We start from the raw sequence: 16,170 nt of genomic DNA, 5'->3' as shown, positions 1-16,170 counted from the left end.
CCCTGCTTTATATGAACTTTTAGCCTTGTGCCTTTCCCTCATTTCACTTTCAAGTCTTTAGGTCCCATCCTCTGTGATTTTAATAAATTCACCATTAACCATTGCCTCCTTCAGCAATCTCTCCACAGCAGGAAGAATTTTTTTCTTTAATTATAGCATCCCATTATTCTTACACCACCCCCTGGATACAGGTTACCATTAAGACGAAGCCGGCTTTTCATTAAAGATCACAATAAAATTTACTCTACATCCATTCCAATGTGATCACACATCTCTGGAAGCCACAATCTTAACCCCAAGTCTCGAGCAACTCCTCCCCTCCCCTTCTAGCTACATTGCCGTAACAAGGGTTACTCAGTCACATGCTCTAATGACGTTTAAAATGTCTGACGTCATTCGACACGCCCCCACACACTACAAAAGACTTTTAAAGGGCCACCACTGACGGGAGGGAAGACGGAGACTTAATATTCTCTGAGCCAACGAAATTCGCGCGTCTCATATGAGAGATACGGCTTTGCCCTTTCTATATTAGGCAGCTGTGTAGACTGTCCCTATTTTCGGCAGTACCATTACAGTACCTTACTAACTTGCAATGGAGCATTTAAACTACCCCTACTGAAGAGCGCTCTCTGCCGCAAGCGGAAACTTCCCGGTCTTGCAGAACTGGGGTGTGTCCCTCTCCCCCCGCCTCAAATGAGCCCCTGCGGCAGTCGCCTCCCCTGGGGCCCGGTCCTGCTCGTGTTCGCCCTTTGCGCCGCGCAGGAGCAGCAGCTGCGATCCCAGGAGCCCCGGCCTGTGCGGCTCTTCACCGAGGACGAGCTGGCGCTCTACAACGGGCAAGAGGTGAGGCCAGTGCTGGGGGCCCAGCGGCAGCGTGTTTTATTCCGGTCACACAGTACTTTCCCCTAGTGCAGGCGGCGGATACGACGCGGGGTTTACTCTGCTGTAGGCAAGGACATGAAGTTTCATTTGGGACATTAGAGCTAGGATTCCTGCATTTAGTCATGTAAACACTAGGTGGCAGTCGTATACAGTGTATCGCAAGAAAAGTGGTCGGGCTTATTCCACGGAATTTTGTGTCCTTTGGTGTTTTCCCATTTCCATCATGAAGACGGACACATTTTTATTTCGGGTTATGTCAAAGATATGCCATATCTAGAGTACAACTAGTGCTAGAGACAGGGCCGGACTTATTTTTGGGTTATCAGGTACTTGGTAAAAATTGAAGGGCTTTTTGGAGCTGCTAAATCGAGGGGAAAGGTGGAATGCTGAGAATTCACCCCTCCCCCCTTTTTTAATGTGGAAAAAGCCTTTGAACCTAATTGTTTTTGGAAGTGAATCTAGATTGTTAAATCTAGTTACATCTCTATAGAGTGGATCTTTGGGACACACCAAACAGGTTTTCAGAATAGCCACACCCCCAGATTCTATATAGCTCACCTAGAAATCTTTGCCAAAATCCAGGTGTGTTCTGTAATGTGTGTAACTTAATTGGCTTAACAAGCTAATCAGTGTTGATAACAGCTTTTTTTATTGATGACCATATCAATGCAAGTTACACGTCAATAAACAGGTTGGTTAATAGAAGTATGCGACAGGTAATATTCAAACTTATCTAGCTACATCCTGATATGTCGTCATAATTTTCATTTTCTCCCCCCCCCCCCCCCTCCTCCATAGTAGATCTGTTTCACTGCGGGGCCTAACGGCTGTCCACATTAGAACAGTAACAGTGTACATATGTGGTACCACAACTTTCCTTTTTGCTTTCACCATTCCATCTGTGCACCGTCCCACCCAATACCTCCCTCCCTTCCTGCGGGCTCAACCATTCAAAATCCTACTGCGGGCTGTTGGGGTCAGCGTGCCCCAAAACGGAGACCAGCACTGGAGTAGACAGTTGATAACAGCTTTTAACAAGCAATAATGAACACTAATTGATAATTAGAATTTACATGCACAACTCACTAAGCATATTTTGTAATGAAGTGCGCCTAAATTCCCATGTGCGCAGTCCAAAAGGGGCATGGCTATGGACGGGGAAATAGGTGATTCCAGTGGCGTTCCTAGGGGCGCTGACACCCGGGGCGGATCGCCGATGCACCCCCCCGGCGAAAGGACACCACCCCATCCTGGCAAACCCCCCCCCGGGTGCACGCCGCTGGGGGGGTGCCGCGCACTGGTCAGCATCGTTCTTTCTATGCTCCCTCTGCCCCGGAACAGGAAGTAACCTGTTCCGGGGCAGAGGGAGCATGGAAACGAATGACGCTGACCGGCACGCGGCACCCCCCAGCGGCGTGCACCCAGGGCGGACCGCCCCCACCGCCCCCCCCCTTGGTACGCCACTGGGTGATTTGTGGGTATTCCGAAACTTACATGCATAGTTATAGCATATGGCCCAGTGCGCGTAAATCTACGTGCAGGATTTAGGCCATGTTTCCGTTGGCCTAAATGGACGTATGTAGTTCTAGGCGCTAGGATTTCCACCTAAGCATATTCTGTTTACCGTGCCTAAATCTAGGAGCCGCTGATAGAATACACTTAGGCGGAAATCTTTACTGTGTGGATTTGTTAGGTGTCATATATAGAATCTGGCCCACAGTGAATATGCATGAGATCCACTGTATGCAAATCTCTCATGCATATTCATAGTGGTTTCAGTACAATTACAAGTCCAAAAATACAGACTGCTGGAGGATTGGGTTAGTTTGGATTTTCTGGATTGTCGGGTAGTACTCTTAAAGTTAAAATTTAATGAAGAATAAAGGTTATCAATAGAAATCAAACAAAATAAAACATGGAAAAGAAAATAAGATCTTTTTTTATTGGACATAATACATTTCTTGATTAGCTTTCGAAGGTTGCCCTTCTTCGTCAGATCGGAAATAAGCAAATGTGGTAGCAGATAGTGTATATATAAGTGAAACATCCAAGCATTACTTTGACAGTTTGACAGGGTGGGAGGGTGGGGGTGGGTTGGAGGTATGCATGGGGACATCAAAGCATTTCATTGATAGTCTAACAGGATGAGTGTGGGTAGGTGAGAGGAGGGTGATAAACGGAGAAATACAACTTTATGGTTTATAATGGGCCAGAAAGCCCAGGTCCTTGTCCTGTCTGTTGGGTGTCAAAATATCTTACATTCCTGTATTATTTTAAAGTTACCTTTCAGGATTCTTACTATGAAACCACTGGTACAGTGTTCCGGTCTTGTAAAGTGTTGGCTCACAGGGGTGGGAACCTGACTGGCACCGGCTTTCTTCATGTGATGTCTGTGTAGATTAAATCTTGTCTTAAGCATCTGGCTTGTTTCTCCAATATAGCATCCTTCGTTACATTTTTTACACAATGATATATACCACATTGGAAGATGAGCGTGTGAAAGATTCCTTTATGTTGAATATTTTTCCTTTGTGAATGACTGTGGGGTCCTGTGAAATGTTTTGGCATAGCTTGCAGCTGGATATATTACAGGAAAATGTGCCCTTCTCTTCTTTTTCAGTCTGTGTTGGGAGCTTACTTCTAACTAGCTTGTGTTTTAAGTTGGGTGGCTGTCGGAAGGCCAGCACTGGTGGGGATGGGAATAGCTCTTTCAGTAATTCATCCTCTTGGAGTAGCGGCTGTAGATCTCTTATGATTTTCGTTTTTTTCCAGCTCTGGATTGTATGTCACTACAAGGGGGATTCTGTCTGTGGCTTTTTTTTCTTTGTACTGTAGCAGATTTTCCCTGGGTGTTTTGAGGGAGAAATTAAGGGCCCTGTTTACTAAGCCACGCTGTAGGCACTCTAGCGTTTCTAATGCATGCTAAAAATTAGTACACTCTAATGCTAGACACTGATAGGAATATATGGGTGTCTCTAGCGTTAGCGTTCACTAAAGACGCTAGCGTGCCTTAGTAAATTGGGCCCTTACTATGTATGAATGCTGTTTGGATAAATGGGAGTTGTATTGCTTTCCTATTTGATTATGGCATTCTGTATTGTATTTTGATATTTTATTCGTACACCACTTAGATCTTATTTACAACATAAGCGGTATAGAAAATGTTTTAATAAATATAAACGTAGGGGAACATTTGATTGGGAGGGGAAAGAATGGCATGAGCTATTCCAACTATTGGAGAGTATGCAAGATTCAGGGGTGATATTTGGAGGAAGGGATTAGGTTTGTGAACTAAAGAGGAAGGTAAGGGGGGGGGGGGGGGCTTTTATCTGGTTGTCTGAAGGAACTAAGGGCAACTGAGTGGCAGAGTTGCCAGATGGTAAAAATTAACCCAGCCCAACTCATGCTTAAAAGTAGGCCAAAAGGGCTATGTGAGGACCAGGGGGGGGGGGGGGGGGGGGGGGGGAGGGAGAGGGCCTCCTCCCCCCCACTCCTTACATAGCCTTGTTAAGTTACATTTGGGCATAAGTTGGGCGTCCATTCCCTTCTCCCTCCATCTTCCTACTCCCCCCCCCCCCCCTTAGTCTCAACACAGCTTCGTGTTTAGCTGCTATGGTGTCTTCAGGAGACTAAACCAAACAACTTGTATAAATTGGTGTATGGACATTGCCAGGGTAGAAACCCATCCTGATGGAACCTCTAGTCCGGAAATCTACCACCGGGACTGCTCAAACAGTGGCTTGGCTTTGAGTATAGTGAAGACACCATTATAGCAAGATTTAATCATGGACTGCTTCAGTAGGAACATGGGTTGGGGTAAATTTTTCATTTTTGTATTTTTTTTTTTTTTCAAAATTTTCAGTTTTGCCTATTTGGTGCTAATAAAGTTGTGTAGATTATGTGATCAATGATTTAATATTATAATATTGAATATGTTAACACTGAAGATTTTATTTCAGTCTTTCAGCCCTTCTGTAGAGAATTTGGCCAGATGCACTTGACGTGTTGGCGGGTTGTAGTGACAAGGGCTTTTAAACCCATTTCATGGGATTGTTCATACATACAGACTTTTTGAACACGTATTGTAAGGGTCCATCAATCAAGATGTTGGATCCAGTTAACCCCTGAATTATTCACCTCTGATGTTGGGATGTAGGTTGGAGAGACATTTCACCTGGTCCCTAGAAGAAGCTCAGCTTCTTTGAGGTTCACAGTTCAAGTTTCAGTTGCTGCCAAATGGAAATCGTCTTCCCTCTATTTTTTTTGAACTGACTTGAAAAGTTTACAGTTTCCTTTCCATGGACGTTTCACGTGAAAGGGCACATTGTCAACAGTAGTTGACATCTGATCCCTGTTTTTGGAGTTTGTGTACTATATAGATAGAAAATCAGTTGATATCGCTTGGCGTTTTCCTAACCGCCACCGGTGTTGTACCCAGAAATTCAATGCCAGGCCATTTCAGGGCTCAAGCATTGAATTTTCTGGAATTATGGAGCCAGAAAAACCATAGCTGGTTAAGTGCAATATTCAGCACATAACCAGGTATGGCGAACAGCATAAAGATAGGACTGACTCTTACGCAGTCCTATTTATGCGGTTACTTTGGCTGGTGAAGAGCTGAATATCAACACTTAACTGGCCAAGTGCTGACTCCACCCTTGGAATGCCCCCAAAATAGCTGGTTTTGAGTTAGGTGCTAACCAGAGATTTTCAGAGGCATCAACCAATTTTGCTGAATATGACTGGTTAGCCCCAACCAAGTGATTTAACCAGCCAGGAACCATTTCTGGTCAAATCGCTTTGAATATCGACCCCTATTATATATAACTAGCCGTTAAGTCCGTTAAAACGGGCGAGATTTCCAGCTACCCTCCTTGCCGCCGCCGCTCCCTCCCCCCTCCATGCCGGGCCCCCTGCACTGACCTGACAGTGCCTCTCACCCCCGTGTGAAAGCGTTGCAGGCAGCGCTTCCACATGGAGGTGAGAGACGCTGCCAGGTCAGTGCAGGGGGGCCTGATATGGAGGGGGGGGGGGAGGGAGCGGCGGCGAGGATGGTGGGGGAGGGAGGGTGGAGGTTGGTGCGCGCGATGTTCGTTTCCAGGCTCCAGTGGCAGCGTCCGACAGTCCAACTTCGTTTCCCTCTTGTTCTGCCCTTTGATGTCATCACGTTTTAACGCGAGGGCGGGACAGAGAGGGAAGTCTCTACTGCGCGTTTGCAGGTGAGTCGGTCACTTGCCATTTACAGTGGGGGAAATAAGTATTTGATCCCTTGCTGATTTTGTAAGTTTGCCCACTGACAAAGACATGAGCAGCCCATAATTGAAGGGTAGGTTATTGGTAACAGTGAGAGATAGCACATCACAAATTAAATCCAGAAAATCACATTGTGGAAAGTATATGAATTTATTTGCATTCTGCAGAGGGAAATAAGTATTTGATCCCCCACCAACCAGTAAGAGATCTGGCCCCTACAGACCAGGTAGATGCTCCAAATCAACTCGTTACCTGCATGACAGACAGCTGTCGGCAATGGTCACCTGTATGAAAGACACCTGTCCACAGACTCAGTGAATCAGTCAGACTCTAACCTCTACAAAATGGCCAAGAGCAAGGAGCTGTCTAAGGATGTCAGGGACAAGATCATACACCTGCACAAGGCTGGAATGGGCTACAAAACCATCAGTAAGACGCTGGGCGAGAAGGAGACAACTGTTGGTGCCATAGTAAGAAAATGGAAGAAGTACAAAATGACTGTCAATCGACAAAGATCTGGGGCTCCACGCAAAATCTCACCTCGTGGGGTATCCTTGATCATGAGGAAGGTTAGAAATCAGCCTACAACTACAAGGGGGGAACTTGTCAATGATCTCAAGGCAGCTGGGACCACTGTCACCACGAAAACCATTGGTAACACATTACGACATAATGGATTGCAATCCTGCAGTGCCCGCAAGGTCCCCCTGCTCCGGAAGGCACATGTGACGGCCCGTCTGAAGTTTGCCAGTGAACACCTGGATGATGCCGAGAGTGATTGGGAGAAGGTGCTGTGGTCAGATGAGACAAAAATTGAGCTCTTTGGCATGAACTCAACTCGCCGTGTTTGGAGGAAGAGAAATGCTGCCTATGACCCAAAGAACACCGTCCCCACTGTCAAGCATGGAGGTGGAAATGTTATGTTTTGGGGGTGTTTCTCTGCTAAGGGCACAGGACTACTTCACTGCATCAATGGGAGAATGGATGGGGCCATGTACCGTACAATTCTGAGTGACAACCTCCTTCCCTCCGCCAGGGCCTTAAAAATGGGTCGTGGCTGGGTCTTCCAGCACGACAATGACCCAAAACATACAGCCAAGGCAACAAAGGAGTGGCTCAGGAAGAAGCACATTAGGGTCATGGAGTGGCCTAGCCAGTCACCAGACCTTAATCCCATTGAAAACTTATGGAGGGAGCTGAAGCTGCGAGTTGCCAAGCGACAGCCCAGAACTCTTAATGATTTAGAGATGATCTGCAAAGAGGAGTGGACCAAAATTCCTCCTGACATGTGTGCAAACCTCATCATCAACTACAGAAGACGTCTGACCGCTGTGCTTGCCAACAAGGGTTTTGCCACCAAGTATTAGGTCTTGTTTGCCAGAGGGATTAAATACTTATTTCCCTCTGCAGAATGCAAATAAATTCATATACTTTCCACAATGTGATTTTCCGGATTTAATTTGTGATGTGCTATCTCTCACTGTTACCAATAACCTACCCTTCAATTATGGGCTGCTCATGTCTTTGTCAGTGGGCAAACTTACAAAATCAGCAAGGGATCAAATACTTATTTCCCCCACTGTATATGTTTGATTCTGTTATCTGTGAAATGGTGTCATTGTTCCCGGGTTCTGTTTATTTGCATAATTGCTGAGTCTTGATTACAGTGAACACATGTATTTATTTAGATTTTGCTCACACCTTTTTCAGTAGTAGCTCAAGGTGAGTTACATTCAGGTACACTGGATATTTCGGTGTCCCAGGAGGGCTCACAATTTAAGTTTGTACCTAAGGCAATGGAGGGTTAAGTGACTTGCCCAAGGTCACAAGGAGCAGCAGTGGGATTTGAACCAGCCACCTCTGGATTGCACGACTGGTGCTCTAACCACTAGGCCACTCCTTCACTCCATTTTTAAAGATACAGTTGAAAGACAAATGGATCAAAAGATATTTTGCCATGTCCAGTAAAATCAAAAGTGATATACTGGGCTCATGCATCTTTTTCTGATCGCTTCAGGAGCTAAATTTGTGCCGTTTGTCACCTGTTCATAACCTGCTCTTTCTCTTTCTTCTCCCTAGGCTGGTCAGCCCATTTACATGGCAGTGAAGGGAGTGGTGTTTGATGTCACTTCGGGAAAAGGTGATGCAGTGTTCAAAACTTTGCTTGCCCTTCTATAGGGCTGTCACTGTGAGACAGTAGCGGTGGGCCCAGTAACCACAAGACTGCTTTTTCAAAGATGTTTTTTTTCCCCATTCTGTGCATGTGGGAAAGCCTTTGTAAAAAAAAAAAAAAAAAAAAAACAGGCTTCTGGCATTAAAAATAAATGTATTATGAAAATAGGAGTTGAAGGAGATAGTCTAGCACATGTTCAAATGTAGTTTTGGGGGTAACTTTTTCAAAGCAATTTGAAAAGCATTTTACTCATGTAAATTGCTTGTCTGAAAATTGCCCAGATTTAAATGCATCACATTGAAACGAAGCATGCTGATCCCATACATTCAAAACTCTTGCTGACATGCTTCCAGTGTGCTCTTATATTTACCAAATAAGAATACTATGTCCATTTAACAAATTTTGTTGCCACACCAACTCCCTTCTCAAAATGTCTCCATCTCTAACTGCCCCTTCACTTTCTGCCCAGACTATGGCAGTTTACTTCCATGGCAGTGTTCACAAGGTTAATCTTGAGTTCTCTGCCAGGTCATCTCCATCTCCCCGTCTTTCAACCTCTGACCCCATTCCCATCCATCTGTTCGGCTCTATCTCTCCCATTGTCATCCCTTTTGCCATCTCCTGTGTCTTATTACTTTCCACTCCAACTGTTCTGATGCCTTCAAACAAGCTGTGGTTATACCATTTCTCAAAACCTTCACTAGACCGTACCTGCCCTTCCAACTATGGTCCCATCTGCCTATTCTTTTACATCCAAGCTACTCAAATGTACTGTTCACTGCTCCTGTCTTCACCTTCTTTCATCTCAAGTTATTCTTGATCCACTATATTCAACAGAAGCAGCCCTTGCTAAAGTCTCCAATGGCCTATTCCTGGTCATATTCAAGAGCCTCTATTCTATCCTTATCCTTCTCTATCTGCGGCTTTTGATACTGTTGATCACCATCTACTTGGATTTTGGTGCTCTGTTCTGTCTTGGTTTTCTTATCTCTTCCATTGCACTTTTAGTGTATGCTGTGGTGGATCCTCTTCCACTGCTATCCCACTATCAGTCGGTGAGCCTCAGGGCTGTGTCTTGGGACCTCTTCTCTTCTCTCTCTATGCTCATTCCTTTAGTGCTCTGATCTCCCGCCATGATTTTCTGTATTATCTTTATGCTGATGACTCCCAGATCTACCTCTCCACACCAGACATTTCACCAGGAATCCAGGCACAAGCCTGTCTGCTTGTCTGACATTGCTGCTTGGATGTCCCACCTCCATCTGAAACAGAACATGGCTAATACTGAGCTTCTTATCTTGCCCCCTAACCCCACCTTTTCTTTTCCTCCATTCTCTATTTTTTTATGGAGAACACTATCATCTGCCTGTCTCTCAGCTTATAACCTTTAGGGTCATTTTTGACTCCTCTCTCTTTCTCGTCCAACAGACTGCTAAAACCTCTTGTTTCTTTCTCTATAACATCACCAAAATGCATCCCTTCCTTTCTGAACACACTAGCAAAACTCCATACTCTTTATCACATCACGCTTAGATCAATAACTTGTTTTTCCAGGTCTCCTACTGAACCCTCTCTCTCTCTCCCTTTCAATCTGTTCAAAATTCTGCTTCACAACTTATCTTCTGCCTGCGTCACTGCACTCACATAATCCCTCTTCTTAAGTCACTTCATTGGCTCCCTATCTGTTTCCATATACAGTCCTCTTACTAAGTACATTCATTCTGCAGCTCCTCAGTGTCTCTCCTATCTTTTCTCTCCCTATACTCTCCTCCCTAGGAACACATCAGGTAAGTCATTCTTGTCTATACTCTTCTCCTCTGCTGCCGACTCCAGATTCTGTTCCTTCCATCTTGCTGTGGCCATATACCTGGAATACACTTTGAGTAGGTGCATCATCCTTTGTCTCTGGCTCTATTTGAATCCAGGCTAAAAGTCTACCTTTTTGAGACTGCTTTTAGCTCTTAATCCCTTTATTCACCTGTTCAATACCTATGTTTTAAGCATTCCCAAAATAAATTTTTTATTTGTCCAGTTTGTCTGGAATAGATTATAAACTCTGTTGAGCTGGGACTGTCTCTTAACATGCTTTTGTACAGCACTGCATACATCTAGTAATGCTATGGAACTGATTAGTAGTAGTAGTTGAGGCTTAATTTGTGGGGGGAATGGCTTGGGATGCAGTTCTACCACTTGTTTTCAGACTCCAGAGAAGCAAGGGCATTCTGTTCTAGTGCCTCCCTTTCAAAAGCCTGCAGGGCAGAGGAGGGGTTGGTTGTGAGCCTGGAGCCTAGAAGAGAATACTAACTGTAATACCTAATTCATCCCCTCTTCTCCTTTTGCTCCTAGCCCACTCAAGCCTTTCCCAGCTTCACGATTCCACTTTCTTTTTATCTGCAAATTTTTTATTTTTATTTATTTGTTACATGTGTACCCCGCGGTTTCCCACTCATGGCAGACTCAATACAGCTTACATGAGGCAATGGAGGGTTAAGTGACTTGCCCAGAGTCACAAGGAGCTGCCTGTGCCTGAAGTGGGAATCGAACTCAGTTCCTCAGTTCCCCAGGACCAAAGTCCACCACCCTAACCACTAGGCCACTCCTCCACTCCTGGTGGTGGTAGTAGTAGTAATAATAGTAACAGCATACCCCAGGGGGGGGGGGGGGCGGCAGAATTGCATATTTAAGCAGTGTTCTACCCATACAGAAGCCAGTACAAATTAGTATAAAGTCCAGAACTCACAAAGGGACAACCAGATTTTGTTTTCAGATTAACCAATAATGCTTAGTCTGTACCTTGCAGCACTCAATATACTTTAACGGAGAAGGAAAGACTTTAGTAGGGTAGTGTTCACTTCACAGTTACTCAATATAGCAGCTTAAATACAGTGACAGATACTGCTATATTGAGTAGCTATGAAGTGAACACCGTGATTTAGAAGAATTGAATGGGTGACCTTCACTAAAGCTAAGTTTATTTATTTTATTTTACAGCATTTATATCCCACATTTTCCCCACCCACAGATAGGCCCAATGTGCTTACAGTAATTTACAAAAGCATACATGAAATCTTCAAACAGTCAACGGCATTGTAGGGAAAGGAACAAGTGAGTAATAGCAGAGGTGGGAGAATAGGGATGGAAAATAGAATTCAATGGGTAGCGGTGCGGGGCGGGTCAAGAGCGTAAGCCTTTCCAAATAAGTAGGTCTTAAGGTATCCTTTGAAGGTCGGATGATCAGGGATAACGTTTTCACGAATCTAGGTAGGCCATTCCACAGTTGTGCGCTAATATAGGAGAAGGTGGTGGCGTAAGTGGTTTTATACTTGAAGCCACTGTAGATTGGGTAATGCAGATTTAGGTACAAACGAGCTGGTCTGTGAGAGTTTCGAGGTGGTAAGCTGACGAGGGCGTCCATATACGCAGGGGCTTCACCATAGAGAATTTTATGCCCCAAAGCGCAAATTTTAAATGTTATTCGGTCCTTAACAGGGAGCCAGTGCAGTTTCTCACACAGTGGCCTTGAGCTTTCAAACCTCGATTTACCATAAATGAGCCTAGCAGCTGTGTTCTGGGCAGTTTGTAACCTTTTCATTTAAAGAGACAAAATTAATAATAAAAAAAGTTAATAAGTTCAATAAATATTAAGAATATAGAGGGTTTTTTAAATGTTTGGTTGTAGTAGTAGCTACTTATAAATTTGGTAGCACTACTTTATTGAAGTCTTTCCTCCTTCATTAAAGCATATTGAGTGCTGTAAGGTACAGACTAAGCATTATTGGTAAGTCGTCTTGCCAATTTTATTGGAGTTTTCAGCTTTAACCAAAATTTGCAAACCCTTGGGTTTGGGAGCTGGCAGTCAGCAATGCATGCCCTTTCATGCATCACAAAGCACAGAGATAAGGAGTTGTTTATTTAGGGAGGTCAAAGAATGAGGAAAGGACAGAGGTTAAGCATAGGCTAATTAAGTCAAGACTGGATTCAGGCCCAGATGCACTAAACTTTAATGACCCTTTAACAACCCTTTAACGAAGAATTTTTGAACCGTGGCATGCATTATAGGCCATTTTCCGACCACGGTAGCAGAAAACAAAAACGGAATGCAGATGAGCAAATTGTGTAGAAACCCCATTGAAACGAGATGCATCAAAGTTTTCCGACTACCCTTTCGTAGGAAAACTGCCGGAAAGCTAACGACTAAAAACTTTAATGTAAAAAACAACAAAAAAAAAAGCGAGGGGGGCGAAAACACACGTCAGGGGCGTCTTTTATTGACGCCCAAGGTCGCTGCTGCTCCCCGCTCCCCCTGCCATCACTATAAAAGTGAAAAAAAAAAAGGTTCGGGAGGGGGTAAAGGCGCTCGTCAGAAGCGTCCTTTATGGACGGCCTTGCCCCCCCCCCCCCGCCCGTGGTCGCCGCTGCTGCTCCTCGCTTCCTCCCCCAGCATTAAATAAAAACACAAAACAAAACTGAAAGCTTTAGGAGCCCTGGCCCCCCTCCCTTCCTGTCTCTAAACTTTCTCCACACAGCTGCGCCCCCCCCCCCCGCATTACCGGCCTGTGCAGCGCCTCTCACCTCTGTATGAAGGCGCTGCCCGGGCAAGAAGACCATCAGATCGCTGCAGTCTTCAGGACGTCTCTCTCCTTCTCTGATCTGGCCCCGCCCCTGTCTGACGTAAGAAATCTACGTCAGACGGGGGCAGGCCCAGGTCAGGGAAGACGAAGGAGAGAGACGTCCTTAAGACTGCAGCGATCTGATGGTTTTCTTGCCCGTGCAGCGCCTTCTTAAAGAGGTGAGAGGCGCTGCACGGGCCCGGTAATGCAGGGAGGGTGGGGCGGAGGGAGGCGGAGCTGTTTGGAGAGAGTTTAGAGACAGGGAGGGGGGGCCAGGGCTCCTAAAGCTTTGAGTTTTGTTTTGTGTTTTTTATTTAATGCTGGGGGAGGAAGCGGGGAGCAGCAATGGCGACCGCCGGGGGGGGGGGGGGGCAAGGCCGTCCATACAGGACGCTCCTGACGAGCGCCTTTGCCCCCTCCCGATCCACGTGTTTGTGTGTGGTTTTTTTGGGGTTTTTTTTTTAACGTTTGTGGCATGCGCAGAGCACCGAGCATAACGCTTGGCTGCTCTGCGTATGCTTTAGGGGCCGATTACCGATGGGGATTCCACCAGATTGATGCATTGTACTTTACAATACCGCACCGAAGATGTGCGACTTGTTTTTTTTGCTGCATTGTTCGTTTTTTAAAATTCAGTAACAGCTTTTAAACGTTTTTGCTTTTTTTACGTTTGGTGGTTGCATCTGGGCCTCAGTTTTGTCTTGGGGTTACAACCACATCACATTCCCAGTTAGCTGCCCTACTGACATGCTCATTTGCTGTTCCCATGTTCTCCACAGTTTGCAGAGCTCATAGCTAATTTTTTCCCCTTTTGCACTGAACAGAATTTTATGGAAAAGATGCACCATATAATGCACTGACTGGAAAAGATTCTACCCGAGGTGTTGCCAAGATGTCGCTCAACCCGGCGGATCTCACCCATGATACGGTAAAGAAAGACCCTAGGATAATTGTTGTGTCCTGCTGGTGATGGCTGGCGGTGCCAGTGCATTACTGATTAGACTTTACAGAACAAAAACAGGTCTAACACACAGACTGGCTGAGGCTCAAATCCTTAATGTTTTTAAAATGTTTTTAAAAGTGTGACAAGTATCTTACTGGCCGATATTCAAAGGCTCTTATCTGGCAAGCAGGTGCTGTTAACCGCATAAGTATCAGCTGATGGAATATTCAGCAGCACTAACCGGATGATGGTGCTGAATATTTCCTCCAGCTGCCTTGACAGTATCCTACAGTGCTGGAGGATATCTGGTTAATGGCAACATGCAAACTGCTCACTGGATTGAGTTATAACAGAAAAAAGATTTTCCTAACTTTATATCCAGTCAGCAGTCTTGAATATCGCTCTAACCAGATAGCACTGCCAGCAGTTTGCATGTGGTTCCTGAGGAAGAATTATCCAAAATGGGGTACTCTGGTGAACCAAACATGTTGTTTAACACATAAGTTTCTTTTATGTTGGTGGGTTATTCGCGTTTCATTTTGATTTTGACACACATTTATCGAGTGGGTTTGTGGACCGTAACATTACAAACAGTTGTACATCATATGATATGAATTTGGTAAATACACCAGGACTTTTTTAAAAATTTTGTACACTTAATTACATGCACATTAGCATTGTCTGGGATATTAATGGTGTTTGCTGAGCAGTAAAAAAAAGGGGTGGAAGGAGAACGTTCCAAGCCACTCAGGTCAACTAAAATATATTAACATAGTAAATGACGGCAGATAAAGACCTGAACGGTCCATCCAGTCTGCCCAACAAGATAAACTCATTTTACACGGTATGTGATACTTTATATGTATACCTGAGTTTGATTTGTCCTTGCCATTTTCAGGGCACAGACTGTAAAAGTCTGCCCAACACTGTTCTTGCACTAAAAGTTTTGAAGCTAACATTGAAGCCCCGTAAAATTTACACTCCAGCCCATCCAAGTCTATTCAGTTACAATCAGGGTGTAGACCGCAGAAATCTGCCCAGCACTGGTTTTGCTTCCCAATTACCGGCATTGCCACCCAATCTTCATTAAGATTACTTCTAAACAGAATTCCTTTGTGTTTATCCCACGCGTGTTTGAATTCCATGTAATTTCTTGTCATCCCCTGTATTTCTTTGTCTTTGATCAATTTTTGGGCAAGTAGTTGCATGCATAATATAAAAAGAATTAGAAACAAGCGGACACTCCTGCCGTGTCCCCCTTAGAGTAAAGGAGTCAAGAGCGCATGCCATTAATCAAAACCTGTTCAAAGAGGAAAAAGGGCACAATCTAAACTCGTTACTACCATTAAATATCATACAGAAAGTAAGGATCATGGGTAACAACTACATGAGCAACAAAACGATTTTGTATAACAAACGAAATTAATAGAAAAAAAATTAAAAAGTTAAAAATTAAATGAGAAGAGAGCATCAAATAAGCATGTCCCACAGCAATGAGGGTCCCTTATAATCTCAGCTATTTCAGGTCTGTGCCTCTGGGTGCATAATTCTTATCACTTGTTGTTCAACCTCAGTGCATTTTTTCTAGCAAAAAAGGTGCCGGCACTCAAATGCTAGGCCACTCTTCAGGGGTGGGATCATAGGAGCCAACTTTTCAAAATTATTGGGGGTGCTAAGCCCAATGGAAATTACCCCTCCCTGGACACATACAAGGAATTTTTCAATATTGGGGGTGCTCAAGCACCCACAGAGTCGGCTCCAATGGGTGGGATGATCACTGAGAGACCCTCCCCACAATAATCAGGCCCCTTGCAACCAGTCACAGAATCTATTACAAGGCAGAATTGGTGTGTAGCGCCTGAGCTCTTTCATTAAAACTTGGGGACCATGGGTCAATTTTCGCAGACAATGGAAAAGGTGCCAGTACTCGGTACCCCCTCAAAAAAAGCCCTATTCAACCTACTCACTTGTACTTCTAACATCAAACAAGCATGCTTATGCCAACAATACGTTAAATGTCATTTAAGAAACCTTAATATTCCTCATTCATATAATCCACAATCTTACAAAAAAAGCCAAAGGTGACCACTTATCTGCTTATTGCAATTATCAGCACTAGAACATATATACCTAATTCCGAGAAAATGATGTAAAAGATGTTTTGGCTTCCCATGTGCTTCTGGGGTACATAAAAGGGTCATCATGAGTCCTATACAAACATAAACAATTACTTTAAATTCTTACAATCCTTTCCAAAATGCTCACACCAACCTCAACACTAAGTTACCACAAAATAGCAATTTAAA

General features: G+C 44.4%; 1 protein-coding gene across 1 annotated transcript in view; it reads left to right on the top strand.

Annotated features, from left to right (window-relative positions):
* Nucleotides 1-399: 399 nt before the first annotated feature.
* The window catches only part of LOC115465533 (neudesin-like), a 31,048-nt gene continuing 15,277 nt past the window's right edge, over nt 400-16,170 (top strand). The window contains exons 1-3 of the mRNA XM_030196065.1: nt 400-846; nt 8,218-8,278; nt 13,746-13,849. Coding sequence (XP_030051925.1) covers nt 697-846; nt 8,218-8,278; nt 13,746-13,849 — 315 coding nt within the window. The 5' untranslated portion in view covers nt 400-696. The remainder of the gene's footprint in view (nt 847-8,217; nt 8,279-13,745; nt 13,850-16,170) is intronic.

The sequence above is a fragment of the Microcaecilia unicolor genome, chromosome 3 (assembly GCF_901765095.1).
Source record: "Microcaecilia unicolor chromosome 3, aMicUni1.1, whole genome shotgun sequence".
Lineage (NCBI taxonomy): Eukaryota > Metazoa > Chordata > Amphibia > Gymnophiona > Siphonopidae > Microcaecilia > Microcaecilia unicolor.
The sequence above is the reverse complement of the archived record's forward strand: the minus strand, read 5'-3'. Positions and strand labels throughout refer to the sequence as shown.